The 23,689-nt window shown below is 38.6% G+C and overlaps 1 protein-coding gene and 1 pseudogene across 3 annotated transcripts in view; one reads left to right on the forward strand and one right to left on the reverse strand.

Annotated features, from left to right (window-relative positions):
* Positions 1-4,477, reverse strand: LOC100877729 (uncharacterized; annotated as a pseudogene). Its single transcript, XR_013040092.1, has 8 exons — positions 4,235-4,477; positions 3,818-4,164; positions 3,354-3,748; positions 3,068-3,283; positions 2,540-2,617; positions 2,207-2,447; positions 817-1,962; positions 1-608 (listed from the first exon to the last, which is right to left on the reverse strand). The product of XR_013040092.1 is annotated as an uncharacterized LOC100877729 (transcript).
* The window catches only part of Cln3 (CLN3 lysosomal/endosomal transmembrane protein, battenin), a 25,434-nt gene continuing 4,248 nt past the window's right edge, over positions 2,504-23,689 (forward strand). Inside the window, exons 1-4 of one of the 2 annotated variants that reach the window (XM_076537978.1) lie at positions 2,504-2,643; positions 16,193-17,440; positions 21,563-21,711; positions 22,909-23,067. In XM_076537978.1, the coding sequence (XP_076394093.1) occupies positions 17,249-17,440; positions 21,563-21,711; positions 22,909-23,067 (500 nt within the window). In that variant the 5' untranslated portion in view covers positions 2,504-2,643; positions 16,193-17,248. Of the gene's footprint in view, positions 2,644-11,594; positions 12,088-16,192; positions 17,441-21,562; positions 21,712-22,908; positions 23,068-23,689 lie in introns of those variants that run through there. The other variant, XM_003702290.3, reaches the window with a different exon arrangement.

The raw sequence follows: 23,689 nt of genomic DNA on the forward strand, positions 1-23,689 counted from the left end.
TTATGTAAAATATTGCTCTTTTATTAACAATGTGCAAAATTGTACAATCATCGTAATAATACTTTGTATCAAAAAAACAACAATATACAATAACAGTTAAAATATAATACTAAAAACATTCTGACTGATATAAAAATCATATAGCTTCCACGAGCTTATGTACAACTAAGTTCAATAATGCTGTATAAAAAAAAGATCTAAAATCAATTGTCAAAATCCTAGTAAAAAAAGTCATTAATCAGTTTGTGTAGATTGATGTGCCCTAGATGGAAGGGGAAGAACCGTGTCGCCAACGGACAATGATCCCTGATGAAAAACTTGAGTTTCCGAAGAAACTCCTCTCGGAGATGTCAGTCGATTATTTCGCATTCGTGCAATGGGTTCTCGAGCCTTAATTCTGTACCACCCGCGTGGTCGTTTTGGGAGAGGGCTTCTGAACTCGAGTTGCCTCGGTGAGGAGGGTGGGTGTTCGATCGCGTCTCTTGGACGCTTTCCGGCTCTCTGTAAAAGTGACGGCAAACTTAACCCGGAAGCCAATGTCGAGGTAGACGGTCCTGATATATCTTCAGAAATCTGTGACCTCTCCACAGCCCTGGCGGTTCCTACACCTGCACAGCAAAGGATAAAATTACAGCAGACTTTTGAATATATTTTTTACTGTTCCTATAAACAGTGCCGCCATTACGAGCATTAAAAAAGAAGTTAAATAAATTAATTTGCGTGGCTGAGTGAAGATTGTAGTCCCATTAAACATGATGTTTGGTAAACTCTAATGACGGCTCCGTCTATGATTAATAGTAATAAATAAAAATATACCAGGAAAGCTTTTCATGACATTTCTCACAGCGTTGGCGAACACAGACAGAATCCCGCCGGAGCTGTTGCTATCGTTGCTAATCGTAGAAGAGTTCGAGTCGCCACTAGAACTATTTGATTCAGTTGGCGATGAACGATACTTATGACTAGTCACGCTGTAATAGCTGTCCACTGACGTTATAGAAGTGCTACAACCGGCAGAATTGTGATTGTCGCTTGAAAGTTTCACGCTAGATGCAATGTGTCCCAGTTTCTTCAAACCAGACTCTATTACATCCGAAGTGGAGAGGGTGGAATTGTTCTCCACGACCACCATCATCACCACTCTGGAGGAACCAGACACCGTTTGGCCAATATTCACGTTAATATTATCAGGATTAAGATTTTCCTTCTCAGCATTCTTGATATTTTCCTTGTTAATTATCATCTGCGAGTTCTCTAGGCACTCCTTCGTTTCGGACAAGGTGTCGCAGGCTTCATAGTACTCGTCGTTCGTGGTCATGTTCGTGGTACTCATCGTGGTGGACGTTGGAGGATCCTCGTACTGATCCGAAAATCGAACTCTCTTCATAGAGTCCGAACGTCTCTTTTGATTTTCCAACCCTTGAGAGTCTGGCAGTATTCTATTTTCCACTCCAGTCAACTCCATATCCTCCACAAAGTGATTATCATCGCAATGTTCGTTTGTATCAGTGTTCTGGCCGTTCATGATGTTCAGATTTCTCGAGTTGTTCCGCGGTAATTCGCTTTTGTTCCCGCGATTCGATAAAGCTGAGCGAAACGGTGTTTCTTCGTGGCTGGTCGTCGAAGGGAAGCTCACGTAGTTGCTAGTCGAATTCTCGCTCTTTGAGACGCTGTTTTGGAATCCGCTGTTAGGTGGATCCTTGTTCAAAGACGCGGAGTTGGTTTGCGGTGTTTGCAGAGAGAAATTCGGAACGTTCGGTGTTACGAAGTCGAAGCTAGTCTTCTGGGACACACCCATTGGTGTACTAGTGTTTCTGTAGAGTTCTGGAGGAGAAGTCAGTGAGCAAAGGTTTGCATTGCATTCGGATTCTTTTATTTCTGATAGCAATGGCGGTGTTCCCAGTGATTTCTGCGCGACGACCTGTGAATAACGCTGCCGGGCCTTCCACCACTTGCACGTGCCTTCATTAACAAAAAGTATTATATAGTAGTGTTACCATTGAATTTATGTGCAGTTGACAGGTGCAGGGTCAATTGCGACCAGGACCTCAGAAAATGCACAAAAATATTTCGATTAAAATTAAATATTAAATTTGTATACATTCAAAAAGTAATATTTGGAGAAATTGTTACGAGTTTGAAAACTCAAATCAAATTTAAATTATCGCATATTTTAGCGATCCACCGTATCATGTCAGATATTTACCGAACGATTCTAAATCCTTGCTCTGTTTGAAAATTTCACCGCACAAAGAACAATGCAGAGGCAGATGACTGATCACTATGTGACAAAATAACGATGTGTCTTCGATGGGTTTCAACGGAAGTTTCTGAGACGTGCAGAGTGGACAGTTCAGTTGCCGATTCGCGTGTTTGTTTTTCTCGTGTCGATCACGACACTCCGTGCAGCAGAACAATTTTTTGCAGACGCAACAAACCCGACTTGGCTGTTCAATAAAAAACGTTTAACAAGAAAATTTAATCGTACGATCTTCCTCGAAATACGGAGGAGTTTAGATGAAAAATTTTTGATAAATACCTCGGGTGGCCTCATGCTTGGGCAAGGTCGTTGCGACTGGGACGTTTCGGTGTTTACTATCTCATTGTAGTCAACACGCTGTGAAGTACATAATAAAGTATACGGTGAGTATGCGTTTATGATAATAGAAACATGGTTTCCGGTATTTGACACCGTTTAAAATTATTCTCGAGAATGATACAGTTCGAATAATGTTAATAACCGGCGAATAATGAAGTATGTTAAGGGGTGAAAATTAAATATATGAATTAAAAAAAATTTAAATATATGCGGGAAATTGAATTATTTGAATCGAGCGCTATGATTGATTAAGGCTACCGAATAACAATAACTCTTTTGAAATCAGTATTATATTTAAAAAATATTATAATAAAGTGGTCACTTTTACAAATTATATAGTACAAAGTGATGTGTAAATTTTTATACGTTATCACTAACTTTATTACTAGATTCGTCAGATAGTAAAGTGGACATTAATTCGTTAATTCCTAACACATCCTCACTGTTATCATCTTCTTTACAATCTACCTGTGTAATTCTACTTTCATTTATTTCTTTACGTTTCTGCTTTGCTTGGTTTTTAAAGTCCAAAATGGTCATTGAATTTAGATTGTCTATTGCTACACTAACATCAGGTTTTCTGAAATCAGTATCTCGATTTCCCATTAATAATAATGCTTCTTCGTATGGTGGAGAAATTGGTGTCTGTACAGGTTCATTATACTTGTATTCCTTACCCTCATACTAGAAAGAAAACGGAAATGATAACATAGAAGTTAATTCTGTATAGAAACTGTAGATGTAAATAACTTACATCCAGTGGATAACAGGTATCAGAGTCAGGTTGACTAAGATCACCGCAAACAACAAATGGAACAATGACTCTATTAATTCCTGTAAGCTCGTTAAAATCACACGGCTTATGAGTTAAAAGAGGATTCAGCATGTGAGGTTTATAACCTTCCGGTGGTGAGTAATCTTTGCAGACCACAAATGCCTCTATACTGGAATTACGTGAACTGCTGGGTTTCGTGCAGTAAACATAAGGGAAAAATATTTTTAACTGAGAGTATAGCAAAGATACATCTTTGGCCCGAAATATTTTTGCTACAAATGTACCTCCTTGCCTAAGTATATGAGTAGTAATATTTAAAGCAGCCAATAGCAACTGCGATTGAATATAGATATCCATGTCATGCAAACCTGTAACTATAAATCAATCGATAGTTATTTCTACTGATGCTTACTATCAAAAGTAATATATCAATTAACATTTACCATCAGGTGCTCCATCGCAAACTACTAAATCAGCATGCTCATTATCAAAATGAGCAATAATCTGCTCTGCTGTTTTCGTGTTTGTAATATCCCCTTGAATTTGTATAACACCTTCCAGTGGTGCCATAGCTTGCAGATCAACAGCGACTATCTTTGGAGCTGTCGCATCACCCTTTTCCAAAGCCTTCTTGTAATTCTCACTGGATACAACAAAAATAATGGAAGATTTAAACATTTTGCAACACAAGATTTCTTAACAAATAATCTTATTGTATACTTTAATCGTCGCGATAAAACCTGACTCCAACTCCCAGGTGCCGCACACAAATCCACGGCTTTACTCACTCCTGTTACAAAACATAAACAAAGAATTGCATTTTACACGCATAAACAATACAATCATTTTTACACACGCACCGTCCAAGATGTGACATTCGTTATCTATTTGGAGCAATTTAAAAGCACTCCTTGCTCTCCAGCCCTCTTCTTTTGCTCGACGATAATATATGTCTCTTTTATCTTTCGATGTTTTTCCCATGGTTAATCGAACTGTGTACAATTAATATTTATTTGTTTATACTTTGCATAGGTTAATTCGAACGAACGTGGGAAAATTGGAGGCAACAGGTGCTCAAACTTGATGAGTAGTGAAGGGAGTATAAGGAGAGTGTTGGTATCACTGGTGTTGCGCCAAATTTAAATTCAGAGTATAGTGTACGGTCTTATTTTATTGGAAAATTACTTTCTTAGAAATTTGAGAATTTCTAACTTTGTTAGAATTATTAAGTTTCATCGCTATAAACACTAATAACAATTTTGCAATTCATGAATTGAGAAATAATTGTCATTAACCGTAACAAAATAAAAATTACGATCATTTATTTTTCCTCCAATTTCTGCACTCTCACGGGTCTCAAAAACATTTTCACGAGCATAATACAACGTCATTAAAAGCGCAATAAAACGACGCGCATTAAAAACCATCTCTTTCAAGTGCAAATTTCATCGACCTTCTATTAAGATCAGTAAATGTGTTTTCCGAATAATCGACTAAAATTGCGACAGTGACAGAACAATCATAATTCCAGATCTAGCGATGATGTATCGCAAGAGATATTCGAAAATTGCTCGTTTCTAATGTTCTACATAAACGTCGTAAATCTTCCGTGTATGAGAAAAAAAAAACGGAGAAACAATGTTTCATTCTATTCTTTGCTCTGCATTCGATGACATGTACCGATTACGGCTACCGACTAATGACGTTTATTCCATCATTCGTAAAACGGATTTTACGTTAGCCTGAAACACAAGTCGGGAATGGTTTTACGTAATCGCATATTTGCACATTCCCACGGAACATCGCTGGTTCCGCTTCGATTCCATTCGATCGAATGTTTTTCATTTTGAAACGTCTTTTCCCTGTTCCAGGATCTTCAGGACATTCTTTCCTGGTTTTTCTAATACTTGAACGTCATTAATTTATTTCAGTTTTATTTTTGATTCGAGTTTTTAATTTTCTGTAGATTTATTTAACTACGTAAAAACAAATCTTTGCAGGTTTCACCGAAATCTCTATTTATAAATTTCACGCACAATCAAATAAACGGTTCCTACATCCGATCGTTGCAAAATCTATTTTCCACCGATGGCCTTTTTGAACTTTCGACGCCCGATGCGCCGTAATGGCGGACGTCAGACGTCGGTTGTTTTTTGGTTCTTCCATCGAGAAAAATTTCCTTGATAACCGTACGCAAACACAGAAACAAACAATCGGATCTTGTCGATCACGAACGTGCTACCATCGAAAACGTGTTCTTTGCCCTGATAAGATATGCTTCGGGATAAGGCAGTGTTCTTTGCATAATGCACAAGCATCCTTGCAACAGAGGAAACCGGGTTTCTAATGAACCTACGGTCCATGAATTTCAAACGAGCCGTTTCTTCAGTCACCGATCTTGTCGCCGATGCAATATCTCGTGATGCAACATCGTTACATATCTTTATACGTATTTAATAACAAAACTTCTTCCACCAGTGTTTTCTAACGATCCTATTTATCATCGATTTACGAAGACCTTTGGTATTTAGCGCACGCGATAACTTGACAAGCACGGCGACAGGAATGTAAATAATTTCGATGGAACTGCAATCTTTATATGTCACCATTATCACGGTAATCGGCGTCACTGCTCTTGATCCTGTCTAGCTTTAATTAGCAGAAAATCTTCAGTGACGTTTCTGAGACGAAAAAGAATACAAGGACGATCGATTGACCCTTATTAGTCGGGCGCTTTGGCGGACATTTTAGATTCGTTACGGAAACGTTTACTTGGCAATTTGGTAGGGAGGAGGAGTTGGATTTTTAGGGCTTCGAAGTGTGAAATTTTGAGTTTGGGTGTTTCTGAAATTTGGAGATGGGGGTTTGGGAATTTGGGGACTTGGAAATTTGGGAGATTGAAATTTGAGAGATTTGGAATTTGAGAGATTGGAAATTTGGGAGATTGGAAATTAGGGAGATTGGGAATTTGGGAGATTGGGAATTTGAGAGATTTGGAATTTGAGAGATTTGGAATTTGGGAGATTTGGAATTTGAGAGATTGGAAATTTGAGAGATTGGAAATTTGAGAGATTGGAAATTTGAGAGATTTGGAATTTGAGAGATTGGAAATTTGGGAGATTGGGAGTTTGAGAGATTTGGAATTTGAGAGATTGGAAATTTGGGAGAGTGGGAATTTGGGAGAGTGGGTATTTGGAAGAGTGGGAATTTGGGAGAGTGGGAATTTGGGAGATTTGGAATTTGAGAGATTGGAAATTTGAGAGATTTGGAATTTGAGTGATTGGAAATTTGAGTGATTGGAAATTTGAGAGATTTGGAATTTGAGAGATTTGGAATTTGAGAGATTGGAAATTTGAGAGATTTGGAATTTGAGAGATTGGGAACTTGAGAGATTGGAAATTTGAGAGATTTGGAATTTTTAAAATTTGGAATTTGGAACTTTGAAATTCGCTAATTACTTAATTTAGAAATCACAGAATTCCTAAAATGAAATTAACATTGAGTCTCACATTTTTAAATTGTATTAGTCCGTTCCAATGCCACCGTCAATTTATCAGTAACATATGTGTCACAAATTCCACAAAGTGGTAGCAGCTCTGTCTACAAGAACCCGATTAAAAACATATATTCATTTTCAAGCTGTTGAATTACTCCACCTATTGATAAGGATTAATTAAACGTCGATCAAATCGATCGATTTCGAAGTAGTTGTACAAAGCCAGCACAGAATACGTTTACTCAGATATCGTTCGAGGGATTATCGCGAGTCCACGCCAGAAATAGTGGCCGCTCGTTTACTGCTGCGTTAACAATAGTTGTCTCTCTAGCGAGGCTTTATTCGTGCGCTCTTCTCATAGAGTTTGTCGTTCGCAAGAATTACATAATGCTCGTTGCAAATATTGTACATACACGCGCAAACTGAATAATCGCGGCATTAACCAGCGAAATATGCTGTTATGTCGTTGCACGTTACAGCATTGTATGCTTCCCTAAGGAAAATTACGATGTGCAGGCAAAGAACTCTTTATTCTTTCATTTCTGGTTTGTCAGTTTACAAAATTATATACTTAGGAATTTTAGAATTGGTAAAAATTGAAATTAGGGTACAAGAAAATTTGATAATTTGGTCATTTGAAAATTTAGAAACCCAAAACTTTGAGAACATTTTTCAGAAATTTGAAAGTTGAAACAATTCAAACTTAAGTCCACAACTTGCCAAGATCAAAAGCAAGCTTCTTCCTAATCTAAAGGAATACATGACCTGGCATGACCCGAGTCGAAAAAGTGTACCTTAGTAACGGCAATGTAAGAACGGTAGTGACCCCGTTCGCCAGGATACCGGTCAATTGAAATTCTAAAACGTCTCCGTTATTTTTGGCCCGACTCTGATAAGACGAACACGCCACTAGTTTCTTCAAAAGATATTGGCTTAATACATTTCATCAACGGTGACCTTAATCGAGCGATTTTGCAACGAGCGCCTTCCCGTGCGTTGGGGCACTTTGCGGGGCAGAAATGGACGTCTGAAAGAATTCATTCCGCGATTCATCCTGCATTTAATAACCTCCCCGCGAACGTAATGGCGCGTTTAGTTCGCTAAACCGAACGAGACCATCGATCTTCAAGTGCCGGCTGAAGATGGTCGTTTGTCATTCCGCGGAGGATCGAGGAAAGATTTCTATGAAGTGGACGTGCGGACGAAAACACGGCGCTAAATGTACGAAATATTATTATGCACGGTACAGAGAAGGTCTTCGGCTAACCCTGACACTGTTTTCTCTAGGAAGCACACCGCTTTGAATTAATATCGCTTGACATTGCCTGGCCAATAAAGTACAACTGTAGGAAACACAATTATGCCGACCTTCCGCGGTGTGTGACCGGGGAACCTCGATGGTCGAGCTTTTTCCGGTGGTTCAACCAACGATGAATGGCTGGCTGGTCAACAATGTCAGCTGTCAAACTGACAACGTGTCGTAGTATTACGCTGTCTGTTATCGAGTTTAACGTCAAAGCAGTAAGTGCCTATATCGTTCGATACTGCCATGGCGCACTCTTTATACGCACATGCCGAGACTTACAAGCAGTTAACGTGTCAGCTTACTAAAATTTTAATTCAAGTTAGTGAGACATGTTTAAAGATTAGGTCTTGTAAGGGTATCATAATATATTTGTGGCACATTGGTATCGATTACTTATTAATAAGATTCTTATTGTTGTATCAAGCTTCATGTCAGATCCATATTTTGTTTAACATAGTTTGGTAACTGTTGGGCAATCATGTATTTGTCACTGAAGACATTTTCTCGGTTAGATAGCATAATCTATGTCAAGTGATATGTCAATATTAGTCAAACATAAAACGTTTCTTAAACAGAAAATACGTCTCTCATGTTCAAAAATTAATTGGCCATAAAAATGTCTCCTTTGATAGAGTTTGGTAGCACCTCATCCTATGAACAGACAGCGAATATTCAATCAATATGAATGTTTCCAATTATGAATATATGAAAGTTTCCTGAGTATGAACATCTCATATGTAGTCTAATATGTAGTCTATAAGATGTGTAGCCTGACTCCCATGATTAGTAGACTTCGACAAGTCATAAACGTTAAGTAGTCTACCAACGAATTATGATATATGAAAGTTTCCTGAGTATGAAGATCACATATGTAGTCTAATATGTAGTCTATAAGATATGTAGCCTGACTCCCATGATTAGTAGACTTCGACAAGTAATAAACGTTAAGTAGTCTACCAACGAATTATGATATTTAAAAGTTTCCTGTGTATGAAGATCACATATGTAGTCTAATATGTAGTCTATAAGATGTGTAGCCTGATTCCCATGATTAGTAGACTTCGACAAGTTATAAACGTTAAGTAGTCTACCAACGAATTGTGATATATGAAAGTTTCCTGAGTATGAAGATCACATATGTAGTCTAATATGTAGTCTATAAGATGTGTAGCCTGACTCCCATGATTAGTAGACTTCGACAAGTAATAAACGTTAAGTAGTCTACCAACGAATTGTGATATATGAAAGTTTCCTGAGTATGAAGATCACATATGTAGTCTAATATGTAGTCTATAAGATGTGTAGCCTGACTCCCATGATTAGTAGACTTCGACAAGTCATAAACGTTAAGTAGTCTACCAACGAATTGTGATATATGAAAGTTTCCTGAGTATGAAGATCACATATGTAGTCTAATATGTAGTCTATAAGATGTGTAGCCTGACTCCCATGATTAGTAGACTTCGACAAGTAATAAACGTTAAGTAGTCTACCAACGAATTATGATATATGAAAGTTTCCTGAGTATGAAGATCACATATGTAGTCTAATATGTAGTCTATAAGATATGTAGCCTGACTCCCATGATTAGTAGACTTCGACAAGTAATAAACGTTAAGTAGTCTATAAACGAATTATGATATTTGAAAGTTTCCTGTGTATGAAGATCACATATGTAGTCTATAAGATGCGTAGTCTAACTCTCATGATTAGTAGACTTCGACAAGTAATAAACGTTAAGTAGTCTACGAACGAACACGGTAAGAAAACGAAGCAAGAATTTCAAGTTTCTGGACCGTGATAAAATTGGTGTTAGCTAAGGACACACGATACAATTGTCCATTGTGCCCGCTGTCCGACCTTCCCCGATCGCGGAAAGCGTACGTGGAAAAATGTTTAAGTTGCACGTGGCCGTCACGAAAGTGACACGCTAATTAAGCTCCGGAATTAAGAAAGATTACCGGTGTCGTCTCGCGTTTCTCAAGAAACACACGCGAAATCCACCCTGGAACGAATTTCAGCTCAAGGCTAACGCGATCGACTTAGCGCGAGATTTCACCGAAACAACCGTGAACTAGTCTCGCGATCTTACCTAGTTCTCCAAATTCGTTTTTATCGTAGCTCTAATTAATTGGGAGCGTAAGATCGGCGAGTTATAAACGTTAGAGGAAATCTGACCGTTATAGCGAATCATTAGAGGTTGATGGAAAGTTAATGCAGTTAAATAGAAGGAGCGTGAGTCACGCTGGACAAAAGTTACACTCGATTAGGGTGGGTGCAGCATGTGTCTATTTTCAGCGAACAACACGGTCGGTGGAGCGGAACGGTGATCGATAGGATTTGATTGAAAATTGTGTTGAAACGGCTTGTAAACGGTGCTGTGAGGTATAGTATACTAGTTTGGATTAGGAGAATTATTTCTTTTGGATTAGGGGGATTATTTCTTTTGGATTAGGAGGATTGCAATTGAATTTCAATTTGGGGGGTTGCATGTAGAAATTCTGAGAACTCAAATTTTCACGACTTCAAATTTTAGGATAGTGACACTTGTATTTTCTTACATTTTCATACTTCCAAATGTAAGTATCTGCAAATTCCTACGACCCCAAATTTTCACATACTCGAATGTCCACATGTTGCAATTCTTATGACCCTTAACGTCCACATGTCCAAATGCACATGTTTCGAATTTCTACTGCTTCGAATTCTTGCATCTCTAGTTTCTACATCTTCAAATTTCCACGTTCATAGATTTCTATGTTCTTAAGTTCGTACATCCCAAAATTTCCACATTCTCGAATGTCTACATGTTTCAATTCCTATGACCCTCAGTGTCCACATATCCAAATACACATGTCCTAAATTTCTACTGCTTCGAATTCTTGCATCCCCAATTTCTACATTCTATTTCTTGCATCTCCAAATTCCCTCATCCTCAAATTTCTACGTCTTCAAGTTCCTACATCCCAAAGTTCACATCCTTGAATTCCCATATCTTCAAACTCCTAAACTCCTAAGACTTCAAAGCTCTAACTATCCACAGTCCCTCAAATTCCCAAAGTTTCAGTTCCTGAAGTTTCCATAATTTCAAGCATTGAAAGTCCACATCCCAAATCTCTAAATTCCCAGCTTCTACTCTCAGCAATTCCCAGCTTGTTATTCTCCAAAAATGACAATAAGTAAAATGTTGAATTTGTTCCTATGGAAATGAATTGTCGCAAAGAGTGTAAGAAGAGCAGTTGAAGAAGAAGACTATAGAACCCAGGAAAATGATGGGAAAGGAAGAATGGGCCAACTCGACGGTCGTGAGTCGACTGCCGTCTGTTCCGAGCCGGTGGAACGATCTGGGGGCACAGTGTGCGAGCGGAATGCTCATTTGCCGATCGTCCGAGCCGACTCGACTGGAGTCGCGCCTGCGTCGCCGCGCTATAACTCGCTGATTTCGCCTGGAGCTTATTTATTTCGAACCTGAAACTCGCCGCGTCAACCACGTGCGTCTACGATCGCAGCTGCGAACTCGACAGACTGTCTTTTCTCCTGGCGATATCATCGATCGCGTCGCGTCACCCAGCACGACTGCTAAAAGAGAAAGGAAAAACGAGAACGCGGCGATTAATTGCAATCGCGAGAAATTACGAGGGGAAAACAAAGTAATTGCGGAGGGATACTCGTGCATCCAAGTGTTTTTGGAATTATTTTTTTCACTGAGGTGCATTGAACTCCCTTATAGAAGATAGCTTCTAGTTATCGATTTTTCCTTTAGGACATTGTCAGGCCTGTTTCAGTGTTGACAGTGCTTCGGTCGAGAATTTTTCCTGTGATATAGGTCCTTTTGCTGTGATCTGTGTTTGTGATATATTTATCTTTGGGGACCATTTAGATTCTAGCGCCACGATCGACGAAACGTTCAGGTGAGTATTTTTCGAAACAAATCTTGTATCGGTAGCTTGGATAATCGCTAATTCGAGATCTGTTAGCGATTTCTGCTCCCTATAAATCAACCCGATTTCTGACACAGATTTCACTTAATAGACTCTTTGTATATTGCAAAAATCCATGCACCATGTAACTCATTCGTTCAAACTTGCGCTCGCAGAAGAGCACAAGATTATGCCTCGAGCTACGAAAATAACTGTAACCAGTGGTTCCTTAGCTTTCAGAATTCTGCTGCGCTCCCTTGTTTCACCGATTTTATCAAAAATCGAACACCGTTCACAAGTAGGTTCGGTACGTTCAGAAAGGTAGATCGAAGAAATAGTTATTAGCGAATATCTCGTTATCCGCCAATTCTATAACAAAAATGCTTATTACAAAATTTGTAGCTTATGAAATTCTCTGTAAAAAAGGTCTTCTGAGTTTTTTTGTGGAAGTAACCAATTTCCTGGTATCAAGCTTCATACTTCTGGAATATGTACTCCTTTCTACACCTATTACAAGCTACCTCCAGTTTTTTGCTAGAAGAGTTGCGTTTCTTCTTACTGCTCGAGATGTTAGATTAGATCAGTATCGATTGTCTGTGGTCACTTTTCAATCAGTTTCTGACAAGAAGTTGGATCTGTTTTGCCTTCATCGGGTTACGAGACTGCACTTGCTAATAAGTACACATTTTTTAAAACGCACTCGTTTTTGTGCAGCCACGAACTTCAGTACAGTCGAAAAAATTGTAAAAAATGTACTAAATGTATTATGTGTATTAAAATTGAATTCAGATTTGAAAATATGATAAAATTAACATCAGAACTAAAAATGTAAAAATAGCACCCTGCAAGATTATAATTCATGCAAGTTTTTCTGCTTCCAAAAGTTGCCTCGTAGAGCAAATATTGCGCTAACTTGCGAAATTCGTGGCGCCTTTTTCGCGGGAGTCATTCATCGATGCAGAAAGACCTCTGACAACGACAGATAAAAAGTGGCATGACCGCGAAACAGCTCGAACTCGGTTATCGTGGAAACGGATCGTGTCCCCGGCCAACTTTCCAACAATAGACGTCTACGATGAGAACATGCATGTATTCTCGAGCCTAGAAACGTTGTCGAGGAAAACGTACCACTTACCGGAAGCTGTTTTCAACGGGTCGCGATAAACGACCGCTCGAATTGTACGTTAACCTCGCGTTATGACTACGATAACCGATTACCAACAGCAAGTTGACGGCTCTAATAATTTTAGTCGACAGAAACTTACGATAAATCGAGTCGAACATTTGTACTTATTTATAGGATGAGCGTTTTCAATGTCGAACGATTTCAGATAACGCAATCGTCGTAGCCTTCCGCTGTATTGGTATATGGCGCGTTTCGTGTGAAAAAGTCGTTATTTCGCAGGGAAAATTATGCACGCAATGTTTCGAACGTGGGTAATAAGCAATGGGCAGGGACGTGATTGTGATGGAATCGCGAGGGGGCATGAGGGTGTAGAATTGCAAGTTTGGAATTTTGTAAGTTGAGTTTCGTGTTGGAGTTTTTTCATTTTTTAAGTTTTCAAGTTGACAAGTTTTCTAAAATTTGAGCTTGCTGAAGGTTTAAATTCCCATCTCTTTAATCTTTAAATCACCATGTCTCAGCTTTCTAATTTCTCAAATCACCAACTTCGGCTTCCCAATTTCTCGCATCCCCTAATTTCTAATTTTCCAAGTCCTTAAACCCCCGAATTCTCAATTTTCCAACTTCTCAAACGCCCCAATTTCTAAATTTTCAAATGTCCAAATGTCCTAAGTTTGCTAAATGCCTAACTTCCCATTTTTCAGATTTTCAAACCCTCCAATTCTCAGCTTTGCAATTTCAAATTTTCCAAGTCCTCAAATCCCCCAATTCCTAAACTTTGAAATTACCAAATTTCTGAATCTCCCAATCTCTCATTCTCTCAATCTTTCAATCTCTCAATCATTCAATCTTCAAATCTCCAAATCTCAAAACACTCAGCCACTCAACCTTCTCTAAACTTTAATACCTACATCGTTTACCAAACTTTAATATCTACCTAACACTATTATTAAAAATTGAAATGCTAATTTACTCCAAACGAAAAACTCCAGTTACAACAATGTCGTCAGGGTCGACAGACAGAAATAATCCTTCCAGACAGCTTCCAAGAATAAAACTAGCAAGGACATCAATTTAATTATAATTAAGATGTATTTTATCAACAGCGTAATAAAACCACCCATGAGTCGTCTTTCATTTTGTTTCCTATTCTAGTTTTATGAGAACGCAGTTATTTCTTTCTGCATCTTATCGTTCACACTTATGTGCAGACGGAATCGAAACGTTTAAAACTCGCAAACAAGATTTACGGGGATGGACGCTGAGGTGTACTCGTGGGCGATGCTCATTCCATTGGCGTAACTAGCTTTCTTGGAGTAAATGAGTTATGCGATAGGTATGGAAGTGAATGGGGAAGGTTTTTGGGGAAGGTATAGGGATTTAGGGGAAGATTTTGGGAATTGAGTATGTAACTTGTGATATGGCGATGTAATTAGAGGACCTAAATTGAAGGATGTTAGAACTTTATAAAATTTCTAAGTTATGAACTTTCAAACTTGGCAATTTCCAAATTCTCAAATTCCCAATCTCCCAAATTCCCAATCTCTCAAATTCCAAATCTCTCAAATTTCCAATCTCTCCAATTTCCAATCTTCCAAATACCCAATCTCTCAAATTCCCAATCTCCCAAATACCCAATCTTCCAAATTCCCAATCTCCCAAATTCCCAATCTCTCAAATTCCAAATCTCTCAAATTTTCAATCTCTCCAATTCCCAATCTCCCAAATTCCAAATTTCTCCAATTCCCAATCTCCCCAATTTCCAATCTCCCAAATTCCCAATCTCTCAAATTCCCAATCTCCCAAATTCCCAATCTCCCAAATTTCAAATCTCTCAAATTCCAAATCTCTCAAATTCCCATCTCTCAAATTCCCAATCTCCCCAATTTCCAATCTCTCAAATTCCCAATCTCCCAAATTCCAAATCTCCCAAATTTCCAATCTCTCAAATTCCCAATCTCCCAAACTCCCAAACCTCCAAATTCCCAAATTTCCAAACTGTACTCTGATCCCTAGAAAAATCCATCGCATTCTGACCCACACATATCGCAATAATTTCCAAAGGGATGAATCCACCCTATCTACGCCATTGTCCAGTTCTGAAAGCAGCTGGCGTTACGTGTGCAACACGAATAGACTGTTTATTGTAACAGCACCCATCCCTCTTTTTCACTGCACAGTTTTTCTCAAAAGCAACAGTACTTTGTAACATTACAAATCTCGACTAAAATACAATCGCCGGACTTTGTTATGTGCATATGCAGTCTAATTTAGTCGATAACCTTAGACTTGTTAGATAATTCTCTTGAGTCCGTTACTAAAATGACACAATAATTTTTAATCACAAAAAGCCGTAGTTATTTATACAATTGGCTCTAAAAAAGTTAACTTAATAAGATTTAGAGAACGAATACTTTCGTGCCAGAAATCCTGAAAAACTACTTCATTTCAACAATCAATTCTCAACCACTTGATAAACGGTGCATGAATGTTTCATTACTCTTATCTTTCCGGTAGTACATGTTTTTCAAAAATTACCATTTTGCTACGTATCGTAAACAAAGTTAAAATTCAAATTTTTTCTGAAGAATTAATTTCCTTTTTTTATTACTTCGCGCCTGATATTCAACCTTATCTTTCACTGTGTTGAAACTCAGTCGAAATCAAACACAGTTTCTAGAAGATACGTAGAGATAGTAATTGGTACATGAACTCAAATATTTATCTAAAACATTACTACTAAAAGTGGTCAAAACAGAATCCCCCACATGTAAATTTCGAATAATCAAACTGTGTCCCTGTAATTTAAAATTTTTATTTGAACATTGCTACAATGAAGAATGTAAGAAATCGCTTGATAGGAAAATCACTTCCGTAAGACACAAATATTTTTCGCAAAGTATATACGCATGTATTACGTCGGCACGAATCTGCAATGTTAATCGACGTCACTCGACTTTGGTATTTTAACAGTTCTCCGTTGGAGTCAGTCACCGAGGCCAAGTTTTCCTGGGAAAACAACGATTGTCTACCTACGGCGTCCCACGTGAACCCATTGAAAATTGTTCGAAAGATCCGCGTAGTGGGGAAACAGTTCTGTAGCCTTCCGGTAGATTATCTTTCTATGAACTTTAATCGACTCCCGATAATACGATAAGGCGAAAGTGGTAGAGGGGAAGATTATAGAAGAGTAAAAGAGACGAACGATCCAAATCGTACCTGATCGGCGAGGAATTCGCACGAGAGAACAAGAATTCGCGGCTCGTAGCGCGCGCAGCCGAACGAGAAGAAAGCGAGAAAGAAGTTTCTCGAAGCTTGTGGTTACCGCTTCTACTCGGAGTTGTCCGCTGGTGCTGACACACTCGTGTCGTGGAGGGAGAGATTCCCGAGTAAAAAGGGACCGTCCTGAACCGAGGATATCTGTGTTCGCATAGGTCGCGGCTCTTGTGACGTAATTTTCGGAGATCTTTGAAAAACCCGTCCGATCGAACCAAAGTCGAGAATAAACACGGCTGGGACCATAAATAGATATTCTCTGACATTCCCTTCGTTTCATCGAGGCAAGGATTTGCCATTCTCCTTCGGCTGAACCTTGATAAAAGGTTCCGCGATTCGTAGATCTAGAAAGGGTCAAGTTAGCCTAGGAACGAAAATAAAGCCCGCGCTGGAAAAGGAAACGGCAACAGAGAAGTTTCTCGAAGCTTGGTTCGCCGCTGACTCTAAACCCGCTCGAAAAGGAGGAGCGACGGGATAGAGAGAGACGGGAGTGCGTCATCTTCGAGGGAAAGAGGGAAAAAGATAGAAGTAGTGGGAATTTCTAAACTGTGCTCGGAACGGATTTAGAAGGCCCACGTGCTCTATTTAGGCCCGCTAGGAGACAAAGAGGAGGGAAAAGCGAGGGGAACGGAAAGAAAGGGCCTGGGAAAGCAGGAGCAACGAAGGAACCGAAAGGACGAGTCACACGACGACAGCCGAACGGGAAACTCGAAGGGACCAAAAAAAATAGAGAGAAAGATATCGCTTATCAAGATGGGAAAGGGCAAACCGTTGTCTCCGCCGGAGCGCCGCACGAATGACGTGTTCGACGAGGAATCGGTGGCTGTCAGATCGCGATGGCGAAATTTGGCCGCCTTCTGGGTATTAGGACTCTGCAACAATTACGGATACGTGGTGATGCTCAGTGCCGCGCACGATATCCTCGAGAGCAAATTCGGCACGACGGTAAGTAGACATCAACGATTTATCGGCGAATCAGCTTCGTTTGACGGGGAAAGGGGGACGGTCCCCTTTTTACCCGACTCGAACGATAAAAACGATACCTGGATACTTGGTCGCACAGGTAGATCGCGCAGGTACTTATCGGTAAGAAAGTAGCGGTGAAATTCGATACGCAAGAAGAGGCTGTTATTCTTAGAGCCGCATAAAGCACGGACTAGGCGGTTATAATTAACGGTACCGTAATGCCTTATTCGTAGAATGGCGGACGAGTTCCATCTCGTTTCCGGCAACGATACGCATCCGTGACGCTTCGATCTTTACATGCAATTTTATATTCGGTGTCTCGCGTCGCTGAGTTTTTCGGTCGGAAATATACTCCACGATTTTGGACTTAAATCGGGCGTCGGTATGCATATATTCAATTTGACGATTCGACTCGAGGTGATTCAATTTGTCGCGATTCGATACGGCGGAACTCAATTTTGCGCGATTCGATACGCCATTCGATCCATTGGCGTCGTTACAATTTTTTGTCAGCTTACTGAAAGACTTAGGGAAGTTTACTAAAAAATTTGGGGAAGTTTGTTGAAACATTTAGGGCAGATCTGAGGGATGTAAAGGAATCTTGTTTAGATTGTAAAATTCAAAGTTATAGTAAATTCTTATTCTCCTACAATTATGACACGAGAAAGATAATTATCAAGAAAGATATTATTCTTAAAATTACAATAACTTCTGAGGATTTAGGGTAGGAAGATGCACCGAGCCTTAAATACGCCAATTGATTCCACTCGACACTGGATACCAGCGATTCAATTCGACATAATCCACTTTGGAATAATTCAATTCGGCATAATTCGATTCTACGCGATTCAATTCATCGAGTGGTTACAGCGTTGCATATCGGTGGCTGCACACCGTTGTCCTTGTATTATACGCCCACGGGTGCAACCGGTCATCACTGGGTCAAATCTTCCATAGTTTTAATAGCATTCTCGGTTCAATCGCATTTATATTTAATAGCGGTAAACTGTACGTTTACAGTCCATGACTCATGCGTGTTCTTTAAACTCTGAGTGCACACGAACTTTCGTTGCTATTTGCTTTTCAGAGTCTAATAAAAGTTACCTCAAAATTGATCATAAATTAATATTTACTCAATTTAATTTTTCCAATTATGATCAGATGGATCATAAAGTCTGATAATGGAGATTAGATGGAAGATAAGTGATCAGATTTTTTATCCACTTTGGTAAAAGCAGACTTCCTTCTTTGCACTTGAACTTTGTCAAGATCAAGCGACTATCCGTGTTACATGCGTGTTTCACAACCATGTACTTACGTTTCAAGTATAATTAAGAAGTGATGTTAATACAACCCATCACTACCTTATAGTCAATAAATCATATGTAATCCCCTGTCTTGCAAAGAATGTGAAAAAATTCTGCTATTAAAAAGTTTACACGACTTTAAAAGGTCTCGATAAAATGTAACAGCTGTGTAAGTAGATTAGATTATAGTACCGCAATTAATGACAAAATAAGATGTCGAAGTGTTACATGAAAAGTAATCGAGCCAGTGTAAACGCACCGTAATCAGATCGAGTCAGCAATCTCTCGAATCAAGAGATTGCGAAAGAACACGCAGTCATCGAAAGTTTCGATTCTTTGTGCCAACTCCATAAAACTATAAACAGGAAAATTGCAACGTGGCGATAATGGTGTGCAGCTACAGTGTAGCAAATAATACGGTCGCTGAATAATCCGGCTACGTTACAGAACCACGATTAGGTCCTCGTATCGATTGAATTCCTGATTGTTATTTGATTACGCTCCAATTGCCACGGAACACCCGCAGAGCGATGGAAAAGTTCGGACAAACGATCCGATCGAAATTGCTCGATGCGAAACTGTCGCAAACAATTTCGAACGCGTTATTGGTCGAATATTTCATGGCTCCTCCTTTTCCGAGACGTAATCTGCTGAATTGATCATCGCTAAGGTTGCGACATCATTGGTCGACGGTGCTACGTTTTACGCCCACGCACTCCACATACTTTGCATATCGGTTTCTCGCTGCAAAACATCGCCTGTACACTTTTTCGAAAACACTTTAAATTATTACTTCAAGTTCTGAATTTAAGGTGCAAAATTTAATTCAAGGTTTAAAGATTTGGAGATTCAAAAATTTAAGGATTTGAAGATTCAAAAATTTAGAAATTCAGAGTATCAAAAATTTTAAGATTTGAAGTTTCAAAAATTTAGAGATTCAGAGTTTTACAAATTTCAGGATTTGAAGGTTCAAAAATTTAGAGATTCAGAGTTTCACAAATTTCAGGATTTGAAGGTTCAAAAATTTAGAGATTCAGAGTTTCGAAAATTTAAGGATTTGAAGGCTCAAAAATTTAGAGATTCAGAGTTTCGAAAATTTAAGGATTTGAAGGTTCAAAAATTTAGAGATTCAGAGTTTCACAAATTTAAGGATTTGAAGTTTTAAAAATTTAGAGATTCAGAGTTTCGAAAATTTAAGGATTTGAAGGTTCAAAAATTTAGAGATTCAAAGTTTCAAAAATTTTGAAGATTTGAAGATTCAAAAATTTAGAGATTCAGAGTTTCAAAAATTTAAAGATTCAAAGTTTCAAAAATTTATAGACTTGAAGATATAAAGACTTTTTGATATAAAGTTTAATTGAATAATAAGTTAATTGCAGATATGATTTTTATGTAGTAGCCATATATTGGGTGTGCAACTTAAAATTTTATGAAAGGAACCCACAATATTTGCGTACAACAGCGTTGATCAAATTAATTTGTGACGAAATTGCAGACACGCGTTTCCTTTTGTCCATTGACTCGATTGGGGTCAACCAAATAAGGAGGCGTCTTTTCGTAAGCGTACCAATTGAACAACGCGTTGGCCAGCCTCCACGATTTTGATGTACAAGAAGTTTTCCAGATATTCGATCTTTCCTGGTTACATATTTCCAAGACAGAGTTTTAAAATAGTTGTATTAATTTAGTATATTACATGGTTATATAAACACGTTTATGACTCATAAAACGTATTTAGTCTTCCTCAGATTTGTACAAGATTACTTGACAAGCGTGTAATAACATTTAGAGAGTTAACGATCTTTTATTAAGTAGAGCGGAGAACGTAAAAATTGCAAAACTTGGTATGCAGTCGTTAAACAATTATTCGCCGTCTTTTCATATCCGAATAATCGTTTTGTTCGCTGCTGATGCGGCGTCCTTTGTGTCGTTGCGTTATCGTGCAAATTAACGAAACATCTGCTGTAATGAGCGACTATTACCACCGTTAACGATGCTTCAAGTTCACGGATGTTTCCACTGTACACATCTCGGATAACTTTGAATTCAACAAATTTTCTACGAACACATTTGAAAATTACTTCGGTCAATGCATTAATAATGGCTGCCACAATGCTGAGGTATTGTAAACTAAAAGAGCCTGTTGCATAGAATATATCAACTATATAATAGAGCTTGTTGCATAGAATGAACGTTACATAAAAAAGAGCAAAGAATTACATAAATTTAATCGGAGATAGGCTTGAAATCCGAAGACATCTAATCAGCGTCAGATCATCGTTCGAGTGGAATCCAGCAGTAAAATTCTTACACTTTAATTAGTCCCCGTCTCGATTGACGGTGTTCCGCTCAATTAACAGCGTCGTTTAACGACGTTTCTCGTGATCGTCCTCGTGATGCAAACACAACGGGCGGGGGAAAGAAAATCGTTAAAGCAACGAACAATTAAGCTGAATTACGTCTCGGAACAGATTCTCGTGCGCGAAAAGGAATTTTCGTTATGTCATCGACAAATTTATGCGTGTATTCGTTATGGGCTTCGAGTCTTTCAACCGCGAATCGGTTACATAAGCCGCGGAAATTAATATTCAGCTCGTTCAAGGTGGTAATGTCCGTGAAAATAGATATCGGCGTTCGATCATTTCCGTCAGTCGAACCGAATTACGGATAAATTATGATACAGACGAAGCTGATTTACCGGTTTTACATAATTCTATGTCCGCAGTTCGATATGGAAATTAAGAACTAATCGATCGTTTCCCTTTTTTTTGCCGCTTTTCCGTTATTGATTAAGGAACCCGTGAGTAACAGCACTATCGAGGCAACAAACACCACAGGAATCAGATCGTGCAACACTCTATCGACCGGTGCTATATTATTGGCGGACATATTGCCATCGTTGGCGGTGAAAATAATCACACCGTTCCTGCCGTTTTACGTACAGTGAGTATCATTCGTTCTTTTCCTTCAATCACTTAATCTTTGCGTAATCATCGCAAGATACATCATAGCCACGAGCACGAAACAATGTGACCGGTCGAAGATCACCGAATTCCAGATAAGTTAGATAAACACGACATTAGTCATTGGTAGGCGTGTTAGGATTTTCTACTTCTTGTTTTGGAGCGACTTTTCATTCCGTACGTGACGTATCTTATCGACGCTATCTTTTACTGATAATATCGTAGAGTCATATTTACATAGACTGTTCGAGAAGCGACGGTGAAATCAGGAGTCATACCGGTTCCGCGGAAAGTTCATTGCATAATGGAAGTTTTCCAACGGGTCAGCCTGTTTGAGCTTCGGATTACTTTCAATTTTAAGCGAATTTTCATTTCTGAGTCTCGAGCTTTGTTCGCGATTCTGGTTAATATTTCAGGGTTCTCAGTTCTTTGACTTTGGAGGTTTGGGTATGTGGAATTTATAGATTTGAGTATGTGGAATTTATAGAGTCGAGGATGTGGGAGTTGTACACTTGGGGGTGTGGTATTTTTAGGTTTGACAATTTGAGAACTTTTGGTATTTCATATTATAGGTACTTGGTAGGTTAGGATCAGAAAAATTTAGAAATGTGGGCACCTGTAAGTTTTGGACTTCAAAAATGTTCAAATCTAGGAATTCGAGGATTTAGTAACACTTGACAATATTGTAACACTTGACACAATACTGTAACATTGACAGTACTATTTAACATCACAGATCGTGAGAATTCTGAAATATTCACAACGTATCATATCAACATACATGATGCTCCCATATTAAATCACCTCATATGCTTTGTATCTCTCACAATTTCTAATCTACTTAATTGCCTTCCCATATCATCCCTTAATTTCCTATCCTTAATTTTTTATCTTAATTTCTTACATTCTACACATCCAGAATTGCGAATATAAAACTTGAAGACTTTCATTCGACAAAAATGAAAGTGATTCAAAGCAAAGTGATTTAGGAGCATCAACAGGAGCTTCTCGCATTTATCTGCTAAACGTTGCTTTCTGCGGGCAAAAGAGAGCTGCCCATACACACACGGTGGCTTCTCGGGGAAACGGATCATCTCCGGAGTTGTGTCCCTCCGCGGGCACGCCGTTATTTCCCGTGAATGAAACGCTAATCGATTATTCGAATCGTTAATTACAGTGCTCGACTGGCTACCTGTGTGTTATTTTCCGCTGCAGGATTCCTTGTGGTGTCGTTGAGCACTACTGAATGGCTCGCCATTCTGGGTGTCGTTGTAACGTCTATCTCTTCCGGTTTGGGAGAAGTTACACTGCTGAGTTACAGTCACCAGTATCCCAAGTAAGTACCATTAATTTTCTTGTGATCGAACGTTGATCTCTTTCTGTCTTTCTCTTCAGTTCGCATGATCTTCTTTTTACTTGTTTGTTTCGGGGGTTACGGTGATGTTCGGTTAGTGGACAGGGGGTAGGTGGTTCTGTAAATTTTAGAAATTATACTCTGATATTCATGATATGTATAATATATCTGTTGTAAATATATTCTGTTATCATACAGTTTTGCATAAAATTTTTGTCTTTCGACGAACTGTAAAATTATCGACAACGATATATCTCTTTTGTACTGACATTATCTTCCTGTACTTTATTTTTAGAGTATGTTGAAATCCATTGTTGCTTTTTATCGTTCAAATCTAAAGTCCAGACACTTCTTTCATTTGACTTTGATTGAATCATGAAACGTGTGGTTAAAGTAGTCTAATGTTTATAAAATAAAGAGTAAAAGAATATATAAAATGTATGACTAAATGTATTACTATATAAATGTATGATTATATGTATGATTATTAAAGGGAAAAAATTTTGTACCACTAACGGGGCATTACTGTAGAGAATAGTTTCTAAAAAGCTGCACGTGGTGAACCGTACGTTCCGTTCATACTTTCTGTTTCATCTAGCAGACG

Source organism: Megachile rotundata, chromosome 12 (genome assembly GCF_050947335.1).
Source record: "Megachile rotundata isolate GNS110a chromosome 12, iyMegRotu1, whole genome shotgun sequence".
In the NCBI taxonomy this organism is placed as follows: Eukaryota; Metazoa; Arthropoda; class Insecta; order Hymenoptera; family Megachilidae; genus Megachile; species Megachile rotundata.